The 21,043-nt window shown below is 38.3% G+C and overlaps 1 protein-coding gene across 1 annotated transcript in view; it reads left to right on the forward strand.

Moving 5' to 3' along the window:
- The window catches only part of KIF5B (kinesin family member 5B), a 37,479-nt gene extending 21,411 nt beyond the window's left edge, over positions 1 to 16,068 (forward strand). Inside the window, exons 14-26 of the mRNA XM_082499139.1 lie at positions 563 to 769; positions 2,702 to 2,845; positions 3,484 to 3,672; positions 4,528 to 4,645; positions 4,990 to 5,051; positions 5,140 to 5,249; positions 5,444 to 5,545; positions 7,610 to 7,670; positions 7,786 to 7,857; positions 8,036 to 8,140; positions 8,665 to 8,881; positions 10,910 to 11,042; positions 13,448 to 16,068. Of these exons, the coding sequence (XP_082355265.1) occupies positions 563 to 769; positions 2,702 to 2,845; positions 3,484 to 3,672; positions 4,528 to 4,645; positions 4,990 to 5,051; positions 5,140 to 5,249; positions 5,444 to 5,545; positions 7,610 to 7,670; positions 7,786 to 7,857; positions 8,036 to 8,140; positions 8,665 to 8,881; positions 10,910 to 11,042; positions 13,448 to 13,454 (1,527 nt within the window). The 3' untranslated portion in view covers positions 13,455 to 16,068. The remainder of the gene's footprint in view (positions 1 to 562; positions 770 to 2,701; positions 2,846 to 3,483; positions 3,673 to 4,527; positions 4,646 to 4,989; positions 5,052 to 5,139; positions 5,250 to 5,443; positions 5,546 to 7,609; positions 7,671 to 7,785; positions 7,858 to 8,035; positions 8,141 to 8,664; positions 8,882 to 10,909; positions 11,043 to 13,447) is intronic.
- Positions 16,069 to 21,043: the final 4,975 nt, after the last annotated feature.

The raw sequence follows: 21,043 nt of genomic DNA on the forward strand, positions 1-21,043 counted from the left end.
ATTTAGCCAAGGTATAAGAGAAAATCTATATGGCACAAAGATCAGAAAAATAATAATCTTTGTGTACATGGCAAGAAGGAAATAGGTCAAGGACTCAGGAAGTTGCAGCTACTGTTTGATCTTACTTCAATAAATAAATCTGCCTTTTTAGCAACTGTTCACTTTGTTTAGTTATTCTTCAGCAGCTAACAGTGTGAAAATGCTGGAAGCTTAGTCCCTAGCCTGTTGACAATTTCAGACTCATGAGTAATGTTCAGTGGCTTTTTTGAGAACTTGAAATATCCCATGTGTGTTTCCAGTTGCTGTCCTTGTGTGTCTTGATTTGCAATCACTTCTGTTTTAAAAATACGTTAAAAGCTACGGATGTGGATGATAAATTTAATTGTCCATTATACTCTCACTGTACCTGTCCTCAGCATCCTTATTGGATGATGCTAGACACTAAAAACGTTGATATAAGCTATTGTAGTAGCTAAAAGCTTTAATAAGATTCAACTTATACATGGAATTTTCTTCATATATATTTGTTGTAATTTTCAATAAATCTCTATCAATGCTGCAGCTTCTAGCATCAACCAGACGGGACCAAGACAACCTGCAAGCAGAGTTGAATCGCCTTCAGGCTGAAAACGATGCCTCTAAAGAGGAAGTGAAAGAGGTGCTACAAGCCCTTGAAGAATTAGCTGTCAATTATGATCAGAAGTCTCAGGAAGTAGAAGATAAGGCAAAGGAATATGAACTGCTTAGTGATGAACTCAATCAGAAATCGGTACGAAATTGGGATAAGAAATTACTGACAGTCTTCAATGTAACTTTTCTTGTCTTACCTGTATTTCTTGCTTGAAGTCATTTAAGGGAAAATGGGAGCTTAAGTCTAAAACTTGTTTAGTTTTAGCAGAGGATGATTTCCTAAAACCAGTAAGCTTCAGAAAAATGTGCAGCGAATATTGACCTTGATCGCTGTCAACTTTTTAGAACCTATGGGGTCTTACTACCTGAAGAGTATTCAGAGAAATCCTAAGTATCAGAAGCAAACGCTTTCATTACATGCTGGTGATCTGACTCAGTTTTGTTTGTCTTTCTGGTGCAGTTGGTGTAATCCTCACTTAAGAACTGCTCCTTCCAATCTTGAAATCGCAGTGAGCATGCTACAGCTTTTCTTGAAAGGAATGTGTATTTGCATGGTGTATTATGGCATGTAAAATATAACTTACCTTGATGCCTTCCAAAATGGGCAGTTGATTTTACTTTCTGAAAGTAGTCTTCAGCACTGAGGACAAATTCCAAAAGATTGCTCTAGTTAAAATACACATGCAGCATCCATCCTGCAGGATGAATACCATATGCCTCCTCACATACCTGCATAATTTCTGAATTGACTGGCAGTTTTGGTAGCCACTTACTTGACAAACTTCTATCAGTTTTAAATGGTTAATACTCCACCTATCTTAAAATTCTAAGTACTGGAAAGGATCAGCTTATTTGCTGGCATTGCAGACAGAATATGCAATGGTGCAAGTCTCATTCTTCTCTAGTCTTGAAAATTGAGTGGGTCAAGGTCTTCTAGTGAATGTGGCTTTCAATTTTCAGTTAGTAAGATTTGACTAGATACAACACTGGCATTAAAATTGATGTTCACAAGATCATGAAACCTCTCTTTAAACTTCTAAGTATTGAGCTGAGTAATCTTTATTGGTAACTTATATCACTTCAAGGTCAGCTGAAAGTTGGATGATCTCTGGTCTTCCTATTATGAGCAGCATTAAAAAAATTGGTGGAATAGGCTAGCTGTCTACGTGTATGATTCTGAAGTGCGTGTTGGTTTGGTTTTTTTTTTTGTCTTTGTTTTGCTGTTTATACATAGTTTATATTAGTTTATAGATAACGAAGCGATTCTAGATTTTATAACTAACATCTGTTAAGTGTCATGAATAACTCAGTCCAGGAGAAAGCAACAACTGTTGTAATAAAATTAAGGCATTTTTCACTGTTCTCGGTCTGTCACAGCTAACCCATGCAGTAACCATCCTTTGGCATCACTGGCTCAAACTTTCCTGCTGTAAAACTTCTGGCATTTTTTTTAAAACTGGAGAACAGAGAGCAGGCAACTTCTGAGTATGCAAGCTGCTGAGCTGCAGCTATTACAAGCACAGCAGCTCAAACTAGCTGAAAAACTGCTCTAGAGTAAGTGTAGCACTTATGAACTCTCCAAACTGAGTGCTGTTTTTTGATCTGCAAGTAGGAAAGATATAAGAGCTGTGTAGGTAAAGATGAAATTATTTTCCTTTACCAAAATATGGTGAAAAGGTTCGACTTGTTGTCCATGTACCTTTTTCCTATAATTGCAATCCTCTGCAATATTTAACCGTATGTAACTGAGTGCTGTTTAACAATGTTGACATGAATTTTGTTGTAGAATTGCAAGATTATGTTTTTGTGAGCTGAAGGCCTCTCTCTCCAGTACTTTACTTTTTTTTTTTTTTTTTTTTTTTTTTTTCAGAAGAAATACCATCATTCTAGGACTTCTAAATTTTTACTATATGGTGTATTCATATAGGTTGATATCAGTCTGGTTTTAGACATAAAAATTGAATGTTTCAGTAGCCAACCACGTGTTGTTGTATTTAAATAAATAATATGAAAGTAGTTCTAAAAACAAGAGATTTTTTTCTTTATTGAAGCATAACTTCTTTTGCTGTAGGTCACTCTAGCCAGTATAGATGCTGAGCTTCAGAAACTTAAAGAAATGACCAACCATCAGAAGAAACGAGCAACGGAGATGATGGCCTCCTTACTAAAAGATCTTGCAGAGATAGGAATTGCAGTAGGAAATAATGATGTCAAGGTAAGAATTAGTGTAATTTTTAATGCCATGTATTAGGTACAGATATTGTGAATATGTGGGTTCAGTTTTCTTAGTACAGTAAAAATAACCGCCATAGAAAGCCTCATTTATATTAATAAATTGGGCATAAGCTTATTCCTTGCTTATGCTTACCAGGTCCCAAACAGAATTTTATTGTGCAAAGTTAAGGAAGAGCAGGTATGATTTTTTTTTTTTTTTTTCTTCCCCCCGAAGTAGTGTTTTCATTCTCACTGTTAAGCTGCCATATGAAATGGTCATAATCAACAGCATCCTCGAAATCTAATGCTGACCTACAGTGGCAATTAAAGTGTTACTTATTAAAAATGGAATGAGGAACTGAAATAAAAGATAAATCTAGAAGATCACTGAAGGACAAGGATGTGAGCAGTGTTAAAAATCTATAGCGAACTGTATTTCCCTCTTCAAGTGACTCATTACCTTTGTGCAAACTTCTAAATAATCAGTTAGAAAACTTAAAAGTTACGTTTTGGTGTGTAAATGCTCTGATTATCAGCTGAGGCAGGGGATGTATGCTGGGCACTAAGTTTTGCTCCAGCTCATCTTTAATTCTCTTTTATTATCTGAGCTTTCTAAATATGTCATACTGTACTTTTCAGCAGCCTGAGGGAACTGGCATGATAGATGAAGAATTCACAGTTGCAAGACTGTACATTAGTAAAATGAAATCAGAAGTAAAAACAATGGTGAAACGTTGCAAACAGTTAGAAGGCACACAAGCAGAAAGCAATAAGAAAATGGAAGAAAATGAAAAGGAGTTGGCTGCCTGCCAGCTCCGTATCTCACAGGTAAGCGTTTCTTTACACTGTACTTCTTAAATGTTCTTTTGAATTCACTAACCTGCTGGGGGGGAAGTTGCAGTTTCTTCTTGGCACCTAACAAAGTACTTTGTGATCAAACAGCCACAAGATTCAGCTGTATCCTCAATACTCTTTTCAGTTTGGATGCTTCTTGGTAATTGTGTGACAGGATATCAGAATTTTTGTAATGTGTCTCTAGCCTGATACTGCTTTTGTAACATTTGTATTAAATACTAGGGTCCATATGTTCTCCATCACAGGATCCTTTACAAATATATGTCTTACAGAAGCAATGGCTAGTGAGAACGCTGCCTACTAATGCAGCAAGTGGGAAGTGGGAGAGGTAGCAATGGCATAGGAAGATTACAGTATGTTTGCATAGCAGATTAAATTTACTTCTAATGTGAGAAAGGCCATTTTAATGTCTTTGTTAGAAAAGATCAGTAATGTGACTTCTAAAACTGAAAATTGTCATCTACATACGCGATTTAATCTTTCTATATTTTGTTTTACATACAGATGGTCATCTCTTAAATCAGGAAATGCATATTTCAGTGCAGTCTTCTAAATACAGTGGGACTCTCTTGCCTCTGATAGTATTTAACATTCAAAACATCTCTTCTCCCAGCCAAAAATTTATTTCATTCCAATCTGGAATAAAGACATTGTCTTACAGGCTACATTACAGATCTACTTGAGTAGTCATATTCTTCTTAAAGTTTAATTGGCACCGTTTTTCTTTTGAGATCAGGTTACTTGTTTAAAAATATGTATAAACTATTTATGCAGATGTAATTCCGTGATTCCTAATTCCAAAGTAAATGAATCTTTCCATTCTACAAGCATGAAGCCAAGATCAAGTCATTGACTGAGTATCTTCAGAATGTGGAACAGAAGAAAAGGCAACTGGAAGAGTCTGTGGATTCTCTTAATGAAGAATTAGTTCAACTCCGAGCACAGGGTAGGAATTGCCTCCCTACACCCACCCACCACCATTTTACATATATAGTGATAAACAGGAAAGTGTTCTGTTCTATTCAGATTGAAGGGCAGAGCTATAGAATGGCTTTTGCTACTGGACATGTAGAATTAGTCAACGAGGAAGCAAGTTTGTTGTTTGAAAGAACTGCTACAGATAGGATTAAGTTGAAGATGTTACTAATTTAGTTGATCTTTGTGGTGAGAGGAGACTTTTTCCAAAGTTTAAGATGCTGTGGGGGAAGGGGGAATTAACGCCATCTTCCCTGTGGTTGCCTAATTACCTGACTAAAAAGCGTTTTCTTTTCTCTCCTCTATCCCTACTAGAAAAAGTCCATGAGATGGAGAAAGAGCACTTAAATAAGGTTCAAACTGCAAATGAAGTCAAGGTAAGTTAATTTCATTGGTTGTTTTGAAAACCAAAGTGAAGTATGGCAACTTCTTAAAGCATATAATACATGCTGTTTTTTCTAACAGCAAGCTGTGGAACAGCAAATTCAGAGTCATCGTGAGACACATCAGAAACAAATCAGTAGCCTAAGAGATGAAGTTGATGCAAAGGAGAAACTTATCACTGAACTTCAAGAGTAAGCAATTGTCATTATTTTGTTAGTGCCAAATGTCTCTGGATTGTGTGAGTACAGAAGCATAATATGGTGGGAAGGAAGAGGCAAAGGTTTTCTCAAGCAGTGTCTTTCTAACTTGTGTTGCTTTACCAAATAGCATGTCTGACAGGTTCAGTTGATGTAGTGTGGTTTGTTTTTTTTTTTTTTGTGTTCAGCCAAAACCAGAAGATGATGCTTGAACAGGAACGTCTTAGAGTTGAGCATGAAAAGTTGAAAGCAACTGATCAGGAAAAAAGTAGAAAACTGCATGAACTTACGTAAGTGATAATTGTGCGTAAAACAAATCTCTGAGGGAACACTTAAATTTAAAAAACTAGTGACCTAATATGATGAAGTGGCTCTTACTGTATGATATGCTTATTAAAGAAAAGGCTCCAGAGGCCTCTTGAACTTAACTTTTTTGAAACCTTTGCTCTGCCTTAATATTTAAAATTGGAAGTAAAATGATGTAAGATATGAAGGTCACAAATTTTTCTTTGTTAAGATGCTGTAAGTTGGAATAATTAATTTTTTAATTTGCAGCTAAGTATTGCATGCTCTGGAAGAGGCTTGTAACAGTTTCCTTACTCTTTTTTTTTTTTTTTTTTTTTTCCCCTTCTGTCCCCTTACTCTTTTTTTCAGCTTCTTCTGTTCCCTTTTTTTTTTTTGTTCTTGTGTGATTTTACTAGTTAGGGTGGTTCTAACTGGCTTATTCTTGAGATTAAGCCACTGCATATACTTCATTGAGTAACTAAATACAGTGTATTAGTGAATTAGAAACTGAAAAGTTACTGCAATAATTAGAATTGAATTCTGCTAGCAGGTAAGTGTCCAAGGGTCAAGCTGAAAAACAGTTCTCAACTTCTAGAAATCTAATCATAATCAGCTGGAAATGTTTCTAGGGTATCAGTAGCGACCCCTTTTGAGCATATGCGAATTTCTTTACACAAGTATCAGTAGCGACCCCTTTTGAGCATATGCGAATTTCTTTACAGAAGTTAAAACTATACACTTAACTTTTTCAAAAGTGCATGCTTTTTGGCCATGTTTAAAAGCAGACGTTGGCTAAATAATCAGAGGGACCCAATTGGTCTGTACTAGTAACCAATAAGCAACACTTCTTTTTTCTTTTAGCCTTCCTGTGAAATACAATGTTGGTTTAACTGACTAAAATTTTAACAGGACTCTGCTCTTGTGAATGCATCTTATTCTGATTTATTTATATGCCAAAATGATTACAAAAATTACATTAGTTACAGTAGGTTTTCTTGTCTGTAACATTTGATATATACATAGCACATTATTGCTTCTTATTTTAGTTTACAGGCTAAACTGTGTATAGCGTTGATCCCTTAAAGGCACTTGCTGTATTAGAAACTTCCCTCTTCAAAAGACTTGCAAAGAAACATTAAAAATTAGTTTGGTATTCTGTGTCCTCCACCAGCCTTTTTGAATCCAGTTATTTTCCATTGTATGTCATAAATGTGCATGGCAAATGACAGGCCAGTAACAATGCAGATTATTCACTTTTTTTTACTTAGAATTGTCTAGAGATGCCTGGAAGTACTTTTCCACTGAGGTCTGGAAAATGAATAGGATGCTGAAATATTCTTTAGAATATTTTATTACTTCAAATGTTTATTCATTTAGCAAGTCCAAATTTCTTTCCTGTATCCTGTCATCTTACTAATTGCACTGCCTTATAATTCTGAGAGAGAATGTTAGCAGTGCAGTAAATGCTTTCACATTAAATAGGAAGGCAGAAGCTCTGTAAAGTGATAATCAGTAGGTTATATTCCTGTAAACTGAGATTGTTGTTTGTGATGCTAGCTTTGGCAAATGTGTTGGGGGTGAGGTGATAGAACAAAACAAAGAAAAAAATCCTTAATCTCATCTCAGCTGGTCAGAGATAAGAACATTTGTAGGAAATCATCTCCCCAAATATTCATAATGAACCTGAATCAGGGAGTCTTTCTTTAGGGACATGTTTTAGTGGTGGACTTGGCAGGGCTAGATTAATGGTTGGACTTGATGATCTTAAAGGTCTCTTTGAACCTAAATGATTCTATGATTCTGTTTGAAAAACTTAAAATTTATGCATCTGAAGTACTTGCCTGTATTCCTTCGATATTAAAAGTACTTCCATTTTATCCTCCCCTCTCCCACCCACCCCATGTGGATTTCTGAGTGTGGTTTCATCTGTTGGTTACATCATTAATTGAGGGCTTCAACTGAAAAACATTTTTCATTCATACCATATAGTGTTTATCACTCTTATCTCCTAAAATACTGAAATTTCCAGTTTTGCTTGGATGTTTCAGGATGAATTTATTCTCTTTTAGGGTTATGCAGGACAGACGGGAACAAGCAAGGCAAGATTTAAAGGGTTTGGAAGAGACTGTGGTAAGATAATCAGAATATGTTGCAAAGCAAATGTCAATACTTGCTTGTTCCCCCCCCGCCCCGAGTGATTTGGGGCTTTTTAATTTTTTTTTTAATTCCTTGTCTTTAACTATAGGCAAAAGAACTTCAGACTCTTCACAATCTTCGGAAGCTGTTTGTTCAAGACCTGGCTACTAGAGTGAAAAAGGTAACGTGGTGCTGTAGTGAAACTTGGCATTTCTGAGAATGCTACATAAATTTCAGCGTAGAACTAAATTAGGAGTTGATCTTTACATGGTATAATTTTTCTGGCTTGATTGTAATACGCAAGTTCAGATTTGTACTCGGCCTCCTCTCTCTCCCTCCCCATGCTTTTGTTACTGCAGAGTGCTGAGATTGACTCGGATGATACAGGAGGCAGTGCTGCACAAAAACAGAAGATTTCCTTCCTTGAGAATAATCTTGAACAGCTTACAAAAGTTCACAAGCAGGTACAATGAGGCTTAATTTCAAGTTTTAATTAAAACCAAACTACTTAAGGTGCATTATTATAGAAGTAACTGAATGCATATTTGGTCATAAAGTAACTGTTCTGTAGTTTAATACTTCTGCATCCTGAGTGTGTCTCAATATAAAACAATAGACTAAAGTTTTCCTATAAAGTAAATTAATAGCTTTTTTAAGTGCATGTGGATATGTAACAAAATAGCTGCATTTAAACTGAAGAACATCCAAGTTAGTGTTTAGAGTTAGTGTATCAGCCTGGGGGATGCTTGCCTGTCTCTCTCTGACTGAAAAAGAATGTAGACTTTAAGTGCCTACATTGGGTATCATGTTCTTCCACAGTAACTGATTTGCAAATGACAGTTTTACTGATGAACTATTAGTTACTAAAAGCTTAAGCAAAGATAATATAGCAGCCCTACTGCTTTGCCTGTTGAGGGGCAGGAGGGTGTTTGGTTGGCTCTCCCCACAAAGAGAGATACCAAGAGAATAATCGATTCCGTTTTTGTAGCTGGTACGTGATAATGCAGATCTCCGCTGTGAACTTCCTAAACTGGAGAAGCGACTTAGAGCTACAGCGGAAAGAGTTAAAGCTTTGGAGTCTGCACTGAAGGAAGCCAAAGAGAATGCTTCTCGTGATCGCAAACGGTATCAGCAAGAAGTAGATCGTATAAAGGAAGCTGTAAGATCCAAGAATATGGCCAGAAGAGGACATTCTGCGCAAATTGGTTAGTAAAGAATCCCTTGCCCCATAAAGCTTCATCTGTCTCCTGATGTCTCTGTGCATGTATGCATCTTTCAGCCCTACTTGGAACTGCATGCGGGAACACAGTGTGCCTTCTACCATGAGTTATATTTTGGTTAATAGACTGTGAGTGTGTGTGGTGGTGTATGGTTGGTTTAGGTTGTTATTTATTTATTTTAAATGGGTCTCTTTCTGATAGCTGGATTTTTGTACATGCTGGGAAAAGCTTACCCACCTATAATTCTAGCCCAAATGTGTGTTCCATTTCCTAGAACAAAACAATACACCGGATGTGAGTCTTAAGTCTTCAACATGATTCCATAAGACTTTGTAAGACTAGGTATTCCAAAGTAAGGGGAGAGATTAAGCCATCACCTCACACAACAAAAAAATTGTCTTGCTGTCTCTTGATCTTGTAGGAGGAGGCAGACAGAAACCCACAACTAACATCCTAAGATCCCTAATTGCTTTTTTGGGTCTTTGTTCTAAAGCATACAGTATTCCACAGCTGCTCCCTAGGGGAAAAGAATGGAAAAAACAAAAGTCTGTAGTAACTAGTAGTGTTTCTTGCTGTGTGGTGGGAAGGCGGTCATATTCCCTTGGTCCTCCACTTGCTGTCGTGCTGTAACGTGCTGAGGGCCAAGAGGGTGTGTGACCAGTGGAGGACTTAACTGTGCCTATTACGTTGTTGTAGAAGTAACTATGTATTCCAGCCTTCTTGTCCTGTGTCAGGACTTCAGTAATCAATCCAATTCTGTTAAATGTGAATGCAGCTGAAATGAGTGTTGCAGTTAAATTTCACTCATTCTGTAGGTCTGCAAAGAGCTGTTGAAGAATAAAGTCCTAATTTTTTTTCTTGGTCATTTCAAGTGGTGGCCTGAAGATAGGTGCTCTCCTGTCTTATATTTCTCTCAAGTAGTCTCGAAGAATCACACAGAATCACAGAATCACAGAATTATCAGAGTTGGAAGGGACCTCTAGAGATCATCTAGTCCAACTCTCCTGCTAAAGCAGGATTGCCTAGAGCACATTACTCAGGACTGCATCCAGGCGGGTCTTGAAAATCTCCAGGGAAGGGGACTCCACAACCTCCCTGGGCAGCCTGTTCCAGTGCTCTGGAAGACAAACAGAAGACAAACAGAATTCTCTAGTGAGCTTTGCACAAGTATAAAGCCTGTTGTAATTAAACGTCTAGTTGAACTAAGCATGTCTTACTGGAGATCACCTTCCTCTAAGGCAGAACTTGAGAAGTGTCTCTGTGATGCAATTGCACCTTGTAGGTACTTTATATCCACTCTTACCTGCTGAAATTTTAAATGCTTCTGTTTAATATTACAGAACTTTTTAAAGTTATACTGTTGTGCATGTCCTGTTAAGAGCTAGTGCAAAACTGATTGAAAATGTAGTTCATTTATCAAAGTCTATGCAGCTTGTGAACTACCTGTCAAAACTACTGTTTTTGAATTCAGTAATAGAGCAAATTTTATTTTTATGTGGTGGTAAGAAGTTGATGAAACAATGTTACCTGTAGATTAATTGGTACCCAGAACCACTTGCAGAGCAGAGTAACTAGTGGCTTACCAATCAAGTAGATGTGGGAAATACAGCAGGGTACAATGATTCCCAACAGGAACATAACCCTCATGAAACTTTGTCTAACGATGTGCCTTATTTGACTCCTCCTTATTGCCAAGAAGTAGGACTCTTACAGGGAAATGCATTATGTGGGGCAGATAATACGTGTGAAGATAATCATTATCAAAAGCTTTTCTAGCTTTAATTCTAATAGGGACAGTAAAAGCAAAATCTTTTCTGTTTTTCAGGACTTGTTATAGTTGATACTAATCTGTTAAGTTCTCAAAATACTGTCTCCTAAACTTGTTTTCATATTCAAAGTGCATTCAATTTTTATTATTACATTTGGGATACTGTAAGATAAAGCATTAGTAAATTTGAATAATCAAGGTAAAATTGTGATGTATATACTTAAGTCATGTTTCTTTTCATGCAGCTAAGCCAATCCGTCCTGGCCAGCATCCAGCAGCTTCTCCAACTCATCCAAGTGCAATTCGTGGTGGAGGTGCGTTCACTCAAAACAGCCAGCCAGTTGCACTGCGTGGAGGTGGAGGACGGCAAGACAAAGTGTAAGTTTTTCTGTAGGATTTTTAAATGTATGATTAAACCCCTTCATAGTAGTTTTATTACGGTTCCTTTTGTGGCATAAAATCAGTCAAATGATCAGATTAGCTTCTTTTTTTTACAGAATTTTATACTTGGAGTATACATGTACATCTGACTAATGCTGCTGCTGGTTTTGTTATAAAACTGGTGTTTGTTGTAAAATGATAGTTCTGGAGTTGTTCTGCTGGAGTAGGAACAAAATGTGAGAACAGTCAATTAGAGATAGTTATCAGTCACAGCCAATAGCTACTGTTTGGGAAAGAAGTGGGCGGTTTAAATTTTGTTTGGCTTGCTAGTATCTATTTAAATATGGCTTTCTTCAGAAAACATTTGGTGATGAAATACAAGAATAAGGTCATTTTTTATGTTGTTTATTTGCTGTTCTTACTACAAATACACACTGTTTCATGTGTTTGTAATTTGGAAGTATTTAACAGAAAAATTCATGTCTCCAGTAATTTTAAAATGTTAGCCTAGTTAAAATACAGTAATTGAAATTAATATGTGCACTTATTTGAAAATGTCTCTAATCTCCTCAGTAATTATATGTAGTCTGGTACTTAATATGCTTCAGTTGCTCACAGAATCACATCTCTTTTTTTACTTAACATCTGCATTATAGTTGGTCTGTTGGTCACCTAACAGGAATGCGTTCTCTGTCATTATCTTCATTTTTGAGCATTCACATAAATGTCTTCTAGCCATTCCCTTATCTGCATGTTCAGTTTGAAAATACTCCTAAAATGATTGTGTGGTGCTTGATTCCTGGGTGCTTCTCTTTTGAGGGGCTTCAGAGCAGTTTACGTTAATCTTTTCCGGTTGTTTTCTTTTTATTAGCTCGCTGACTTCTCAAAGCTTTCTCTCCAATTTAGAGAAGAAAATCAGAGTGTAGCACTAGTTAGGGTAGCTGGTAATGTTGGGTAGTGTCTCTTAGGAAATCAGAGGTTGAAGTGATATGTACTGTAACTTTCAATAACATTTACCTGGAATGAACAAGGACCTGGCATTGATTCTTGATTATGTTGCTGTGGTGAGATTAATCTTCAGATAGATAGCAACTTGGACTACAAAAGCAATCTCAGCTGTCCAATGTAGAGACATTTCAAGGCACAATTGACCCAATTTATTTTAGATGCCTACTAGAGTTTGCACATGCTCTGATGTCTACAATTCTAATTGAAGAGAGCCTATTTAGTTTCATACTTCTTTAAGAGTACTTATAATAGTTGATATATTCAGCAATAAATAAATTATGAGCTTGCATTTTGCTTTGGAGAAGAGCTTTCACTGTTGGTCGTGGAGAATTTAAATAGGAGACTTAGCACTTTGACTTTTGGACTATTTGTAGATAAATCATGAAAGATTGGAAAATTGCTACGTATTGGCTAGAACACCTTTTTAACAAACAAACCAACCACACCCCACACCCCCCCCCCAATATGCTACACAATCCCTTAAGCAGTTGTAAAGCTTTCATAAAATTCTTATAATGTCAGCATGTTACCTATTGCTGTAGAACCAAGCAGAGTTTAGCACTTAAAGGCAGGAGAGTGGTCATAATTCATTCCAACTTTCATATCTTTTTGGAAGAACCTGTCCCTCATGGAAGTAAAGGAACAAAACTTTCTTGAACTTTATTTTACTATTAAATATTAACTTGTTCTTAGCTTGTGAATACTCAGGTAGCCAGTATTATTTTTCTCTGTAGTAATGTCTATTATAATTTTTTGAGGATTAATACAGATACTAAGCATCTCAACTTCTGGTTAGAGAAGAACTTTAGGTACAGTCATGATTTTACATTATCATTAAATCATACAGAACATGATTTTACATTCGGTGACCGCCATTTAACAAATTATTCTGGAAACATTAAAGAAATACAGAAATGGTAAACTGTTATTTCCCTACACAAATCTAATTTTTAGGATGATTAATACCAAATGATCTCTTCATTCCCATTTCATCTTCCCAAAATATCAAAGTCAAAACTTTGCAACAGCTGATAGGTGGTATCCTGACAGTTCTCACTGGCCCGGAAAAGTAGCAACAGTCATGGGAAATGGAGCTGGGTTATAATTGGTTTGTGGTTCTAATGTTTACTCTGTTAAGGCAGTCAGGATTGGATACCCAGTCAGTTTATCATGCTGTAAATTTGTTGGTAACAGACACCATTCCTTAAATGCTTTGCATTGTGTAATTTCTTATTCTAAAGTAAATGTTTTATTAGCACTTATCTGAGTGGTCTAAGAATTGGGCTTTTAAAGGCTATGTAAATAGCGCATATGGTCACTGTAAATGTAATTAACTTGGCTTTTTTGGATTAAGAGGTACAACCCCTTAACTCTGTTGTTTTTCTCACTTACAGTTGCTGAAAAGTAAATGCAGCGTGAGGAGGATTGGATATCACATAGAGGGAGTCATTCCATGACAATAATCTCTCCCTTTGGGGACTGTAGGATTATTTTTTGAAAATGTATAAATTATACCTGGCCTGTACAGCTCTTCCCCGTTCTACAAATTCTGCTAACTGATTCCCAACAAAAAACAACCTAGAGTGCAATTTTGGCGTCTTGAAAAATGACATGTTACTTAAAGTGTAGCTCTGCTCATTACACAGTTTGTCTTTCATGTCTTAAATTTAGTCTGCACTGTGCCAAGCTGAATGTACGTTGAGAAAATCTTAGTTCAAATTTTCTAGCTTAATTTGTGTACATCTTACTGTCTTAGGGAATGTGCGACAGTGTTTAAGTATACTTTCATTTTTATCACTTCACATAACACTACGTATCCCACTGAATTAGAACGGCACTCTACATTACAGTTTTCTTTTGGAATGCTAAATAGAGCATTGGAACTGAATTTATTTGTACAGTGTAAGAATACTGAAGTGTGCTTATGACAACTGCCATAAGGCACTGCGATCGCTACACCACAGAACTAGAGTTCAATATGAACAAGGCTGTTTAACTGTTATCTGATTAAATGCCCGTTTATCGGGTAATTTAGAATTAAATATTGTACAGTAATAAGAGTAAACCTAAGTTTACAAAAAAGACTTTGGCAATGGATTATGCCATCTGTCCTGTTCTTGATTCTACACACAGTACAGTCTGGTGGAGTGAAAACATTCTGCTTCATTCTGATAAGCCTGTCTATCCATTTGTCTGTATCTGTGATGGTTCACTTTTGCTATTTTATAATAGTGAAATGAGCACAACCTAAAATTTAACTTGATATTCCACTGCATACACTGTACTGGAATTTTTGGCTAAAACTTTAACTTTCAATTTAAAAAAAAAATTCAGCAACTAGCCAATGAATTCAGATACACAAAGGATACAACTTATGGATCTGGAAATCCCAGAGACGTGTATTTAAAAAAAAAAAAGGAAAAAAATAATAAAGTGCTACCCTGAATTGTATTTGTAATCCGTTTGTAAGTAGGTATATGAAATGTCCAAAGTAGTAGTTGTTGAATATTTTTCTTCTCTTTGCAATAAAGTCCTGTAAAGTGGCTAACAAAATGAAACTGTTTATTTTTTTTTTATTATTTTGTTTTGAGCTCCAATACTCCCACTGAGCTGAACCTGGGGTTTAAAATTTTACGGTATAATCTGCCTAACTTATTCATAGGGTTTAGCCACTATAATTTTTAGAACAGCTGCCTTCTGGATAGGAATTAGTTAACAGGTCTTTGAGAAAGAAAGTATTTAATCTTACTGAAAGAATCCCGTTAGTTTTCCAGACTGGGTAGGTACCACTTTGTGTGCTGGCTTGAATTTTTTGCTGGGTATTCATCAGTTATTGTGGAAACAGTAGAGAATCTGTCACTGTTCAGACAGCAAATCACTTTCAACTTTTATATTATAAATAGACAAAATATTTATATTAGGATGGAGTGTAGTCAGATTTTAGACCTTGAACCACTTTTTTCTATATCTACAGTAATCTGAATTTTTAATAGTTTGATTTTTTTTTTTTTTTTTTTTGAAAGGTTGAGTGTATCAGTTGGAAATCTCACTATTTTGGAGTTTTCAGCTTTTAAGACTGTTCTGTTCATTAAGGCTGCCAAACACTCCAAACCTGCAGTTGTTTTAGAGCATGATTAAAGACAGCACACTGAGGAAAGAAAAGGAACAGCAAACTGTTTTGAATGAAATTTCTCCCAATGGAAACAGCACTGTCTGTTATCTTTCTCAATGTTAACTACAGGTTTTCAGACCTTCATTTGTTAATATGCAATCATAAAAACAAAAAACTCCTACTTTCTTTAAAGTAGATTCAAATGAAGCAGGATTTTTTTTCTCATGCCTGTGAATGGGGGTTTCATTCCTGTAGGTAATTATCATGGGTTTTGGTGCTGAAAATTGCTGTGTTTAAAAAATAAAAATAGATTAAACAACTAGCCTGTAGCTCAGTGTACATCACCTTTTTATATTTAAACTTTTTTTTATTTTAAACCTTTTATGAAGTTTACCAAGAACTGCCTCTTAAAATGTAAAAAAAAGAAAAAAAGAAAAAAAAAAAAAAAGAACAAAACAAACCCAACAACCACTTCTTACATTTTCTCGTTTGGCTCTCATAGGTCAGCCAGACAGGACAAGTACTGTTTTTTATAAGTTAAAATATTCAGTCTATACAAGGAATGTTAAACACTGCTGTTTCAACTTGCAGTGTGAATGGTTCTTATTTTTATGTTCCTCTAGATCATATTTTTTAAAAGATGGTTTAGGATAGGAACTTAGTGAAATAATATTTATTTCTGGTGAACAACTAAATTATTTACATAACTTAAATGCTGACTTACTACTGTGTGTAACTCTAAATTTGACATGAGAGGACAAGTCTACCTGTGGAATATGATTTAACTTCAGTACACTTAAGATGCATTAAACAATTGGTTTGGGGAAGACGCCATATAGTTTTAACTTACCTGCATGCTGTAAATGTATTTGTGTTTAAATAAAGAGAAGAAAAATCTTTGAACTTTGTGCATTTATTCAGTCTCTGCACCTGTTTATTAAATTGTCATAAACTTGATAGGTTTCATGAGCAGTTATCTCTATGTAAATCATAATCATGTGATGTCTCTAACCTCTTATTCCAGTGTTTGTTAATACAAGTAAGCTTTCCCACACACGAATATGAAGGTTTAAGTCTGTCTTCGAAAGACTGCCCATGATAGAATAAAAACACACAAACAAACAAAACAAACAAACAAAAAAAATACAAACAAAAAAACAAACCGAAGGGGAAAAAAAACCCCAACAATTAATGCCTGTGGAAATGTTTGGAAATTGATTACAGGTGTGATATGTCAGAATTTGAACCCCTTCAATTTGGGATTACTTTGACCTCTCCCAAAGGCATGTGCTCTATGTAGCTCACAAATATTCATTTTTAATGGCTTCTCTTGGTTGTGTATGTTTTGGTTTTTTAAACATCAACTTCCATCATGTATCTATCTGGGATACAATAAGTGACACACTTGAAAGAATTCTCCATTCTCCTTTGGCATAGGGTGTAGATGTGGGTGTTCTTTCTCTCAAAGGAGAGGTTTCCTCTTTTGCTCAAAGCAGCTGTTTTATTTCCAGTGCACTGATGTCTGTCTTAGTATTCAGCTGCTTTTCAAAAACAGACCTGAAAAACAAATCTCAAAACCCTCACCAACAAACCCATCTCTCCTCTCCTTGCGCTGTATCTACAGGTAGTTATTTCTCAGTTGTAATTGGGAGTTAGGGAAGACTATTGCTACATCCTATTCATCAAGGGATTGGGTTTTTTCTTAAACAGTTGCATTCTAGAGTTAAGTTGAAGGCAGGTTAGAGAGAACTCTACTTTCTTCTTTCCAGGAGCAGAAGGAAATTTAAGAACTAGAGGAGAGTGCCTTAATTCAGGCCTACTGGCAATCAAGGAACCATAGACGTACTTAATATTCCCCACTTACTCTTTAAAATGGAACTTCAAAATGAAACAGTGTAGAAGCTGATCAAGGGTTTGGGCACATGATGTACATTTGATACAGTTGCTGAGCAACTTAAAGTCGAATTGTAAAGACTTTTGAAGATGACAAAGCATTTAATCTGTTTTGGGATGCACAAAGAATGGATGCCTGCTTGCAGTGGTTCAGCCTGCAGATTACAGATACTGGAAACTGCCAATTTATCTGTAGTGCCTGATGCCTACTGTATTTTCAGCTTGAGCTGTTGCTGCTTGTGCTTTATGTACTCCTGGGTAGTCAGTGAGGACGGGAAGTGAAATGAAGACTGTCCTGCCAGAGCAAGGCTGGTTTTGCTCAGACCAAGAGCTCATCTAGCTAAATCTGTCTCCAGAGGTGCCAGATCTATGGGTTTCCCAGAAAATCAAACATGATGATTCCTCTCACTAGTCTTCTCTAGATGAGTCACCTCAGGGGCCTTCCTGAGAATGGTGTGAGGTGTCTGTATGATGATGCTCAAAGTTCTGCTTTTATCCATATGCTTAGACAGTTGTCTTTGGAATCCACGTAAACATGGCTTGGTTTCATTTGGAAGAGAATTCCCATAAGTTACCACTTCATGGACCTCTCGCATTTTTTGAAGTTGGCTTCTGCTGATTTGGTGACCCCTTGTTCTTGTTTCAGAGAGATTAATCCCTTTCCAACATTTCTGTGCCACTGGGACTTTTGTAGACCTCTTTCTCAAGACCCATTTTCCTTTCCCAGTAATCTGTAACACTTGCTTCTCTGCTTTTTCTGAGTGCTATTGAACTGATGCTTTTTATGGAGCAATCTAGTTCTGTGAGGCTGCAGTCATCTTCTGGATAATTTTCTCAGAAAAAGATCTAGCTAAATTTATGGAGTTTTGATATATATATAAGCATAAAGCAGGCCTAGATTTAAGTCTGCCAGTACAATTATATCAAAGAAAAGATCTTGGGAGGAAGAAATTGTGTCTGTAAAACTGCTCAATAATGAGCTAATCTGGTAATATAAAGTATTTCATAGTGTATCCTATTAATGGAAGATGGCTCTGTCACACTGGTGAAGCGCTCACATTTGGATAGATCTGTGTCTTTAACAGGGCATGACCAACTCAAACCCTTTTGATTGCAAACAAGGACTAGGGGGTGCTCAAAAAGTAAGATAAATCTCCTTTCACTCTGAAGTTTCTTATGAGCAATGGCATGACCTGAAATTTCTTCTGAAACTAAGGAAAAACTATTATTACGTGTATGACAAGGAAAAACTGCAGTTACCTGCACTGATAACCCACAAACTGCTGAGGAATTCATTCACAGAACAAGTTTGTTCTGTTGGCTGGCTTGGGGTGGCTTCCTTCTTGAATGGACCAAGATGTTGTAACACCAATTTAGGAACTTGGGAAGTGTCAAATTGCATCACTATATTTAACATGTTCTATGTGCAAAACTGTCTCAAGTCACTTAAGTACATAACATAACCTCACTGAGCAACACAGAAAACACATCGGGAAGATGATGGGTACGTCAAAATTTTTTGCCTGTGGAATTTTGAGCTGATGAATCTTTCTGAACCACATACAGGACTGTTCATCATTTTATCTTCAACCAGTGCATGCTGGAGGGAAGGACAAGTGAAGTGGGACTGAGCAGGGAGAGTCATTTGAGCTGTTCACTCCTTTTAGTGTTCCATGATGAAGGTTGAAGGTGCAGAGGGCATCAGTCAGCTAGGCTATCCAGAGTAATGGGGAGAGGAAGAGTTACCTGAAGAAGAAAAATACATGCAAATGAGACTATTGTAATAGAGCGTATTTGGCCTGTTTACCTCTGAAAAGGAAAATAAGAAGATACAGGATGGCGTCTAGGCAGGTTTTGAATGACTCCAGAGTGGGAGAATCCACCACCTCTCTGGGCAGCCTGTTCCAGTGCTCTGCCACCCTCAAAGTAAAGAAGTTCCTTCAGCGGAAGAAATACAGGCCAGGCTGTGGAGTAATAAGAGTTTTCATGTTTGGCGAGTGGCACTTTCTAGGTCTGAGATTCTGTTTGTGATAAAAACCCAAAGACTTTCCTCTGTCATTGCTGGTGTCTTTCTGGCGGCTCTGGAAAGGGCTCTTTTGTCCACGAACCCGCGGGATGACGAGACAGCGTGAACCGTGCTTGGCGTGTCACTGCTTGGGGTCGTCAAACCAGGATTGCCCAGCGAGGGTTAAAATTTGAGCCGTGCACAGCTAGGTATGAACAACCGGAACGAACCCACCCAGTGCAAGCCCCTTCTGTGGGTGCCTTATTGACCGGAGACCTCCTGGATGTGAGAGGGAAAGGAGAGGGCAGCCGCGGGGGAGCGGGACCCGCCGCCCCGGGGACAGAGCCGTTGGGGCTGGCGAGTGACCAGAGCCCCGCTCTCGCCCTTGGGCCTACCTGCCGCCGCCGCCGCTCCGAGGCGCTGCCCGGGCCGCCCGCCCCTCGGCCCGCCCGGAGCCGGCGGCGGTGCCGGGTTCTGGGGCGGGGGCGGCCGCCGCCAGGGGGCGCGGCGGGGCTGAGTGGGGGGGACTCGTGGCTCGTTTGGGCTCTGCGGGCCTTAATCATGGCAAATGGCCGCGGGGGTCGCTTGAGTTTGGCAGCCCGGGGCTGCCGTGCCCGGCCGCCTACCCGCCGGCGGTTCTGTGGCTCTCTCCCTCACACACCAAAAAAAAGCTGCGTTGTCTCACACAGCCGTGCCGGCAGACAGGCCGCAGTGCGGCGCTCCTGGCAGAGGGCCGGCGCTTTACCGGCTTCCCTCAAGTTGCCGGGTGGTGTTCTTCCTCTGAACGCGCTTATGTTCGGTACGGGCCCTTCCCACCCCACAAACCGCCTCCCCGTCTCTGATTTCAGGGGGATGGCTTCACCAGGTAACAGAGAAATTGCCGTGGGCCGCCTCAGCGCCGAGCGCACCACGATGGTCGCTCGCTCCCCACCGTCTGCTGGCCCCGGCTTGCCCGCTGTGGCTGTTCGCCTTTTCCACGCGTTGTTGGCCCCCACAGAGCCCCGACGTGCCTGTCCGCAGGGAGCTCGGCTGCTTGGTTCCCGGCCCCTCCTGACCTACCTGTGAGGAGAAACCCCACGGGCGTCCCTCAGGCCTCAGGTGTCTGCGTGCTCCCCCGTGGCACGTCCTTTATCAAGCCGCTTAAACAAAACCTGCAGAATTCATACTTGTGCTAAGAACCCAACTCGCCTTACTGCTGTCCTGCAGAGCAAGGGCCATGTGTCACAAAGAAATGCACCGGGAGCAGATCCTGCGCGTGCCTTTCTGTATGGCGGTGACTGTAAAACCATTCTGTCCCACAGAGCTGCATACAATTGAATCCTGACATTAAAATATTGCATATTATATTTCTCAATAAGTACCAGAATATTCTCCTAGGAAATTTCCACTATTTATTTAAACTTTTTTTTTTTTTTTTTTGCAGGAAGACACTTGGAAATGTCACAAAATTTATTTGAACTGCAAAATAGCGATATAAGATGCAGAAAGTCAGACCTGTGCAGTGGGTGAATCATTATCGAATCCACTCATAGGTGAAGCTTTGAGACATTTTTGTATTTTTCTCTCATTTCCAGCTGACTTGTCTCCATTGATCCTCAGGCACATGAGCAGCACGAGAGAGGCGGGAAGAGTCATTCCTGATGAGAAATGGATTTTTTCCTCCCATGCTCATTATTGTAGAGGACCGTCAGTTTCCCTTGGCAGCCCGTACAATGGGCTTGCTCTCTAATAAACGCAGATAGCATTAAATTAATGTTTCATTCCCATGGTGACAAACAGTGGCATCCAGTTCCAGCGCAGGATAATTCAGTGACAATATGGCAGCAAACAAGTACCTCGCCTGTTATGGGCTAATCAGAGATGCAGAGTGTTCGAACTGGACTCAAAGCATCCGCATAGCTTGCAGTGCTTGGGAACCAATAATGAGACAATGTGCAAAAAAAAAAAAAGCCAAAGGACATAAAAATAAGCATTAAAGCA

This window comes from Vanellus vanellus, assembly GCF_965231255.1.
Source record: "Vanellus vanellus genome assembly, chromosome: 2".
NCBI classification, from domain to species: Eukaryota; Metazoa; Chordata; class Aves; order Charadriiformes; family Charadriidae; genus Vanellus; species Vanellus vanellus.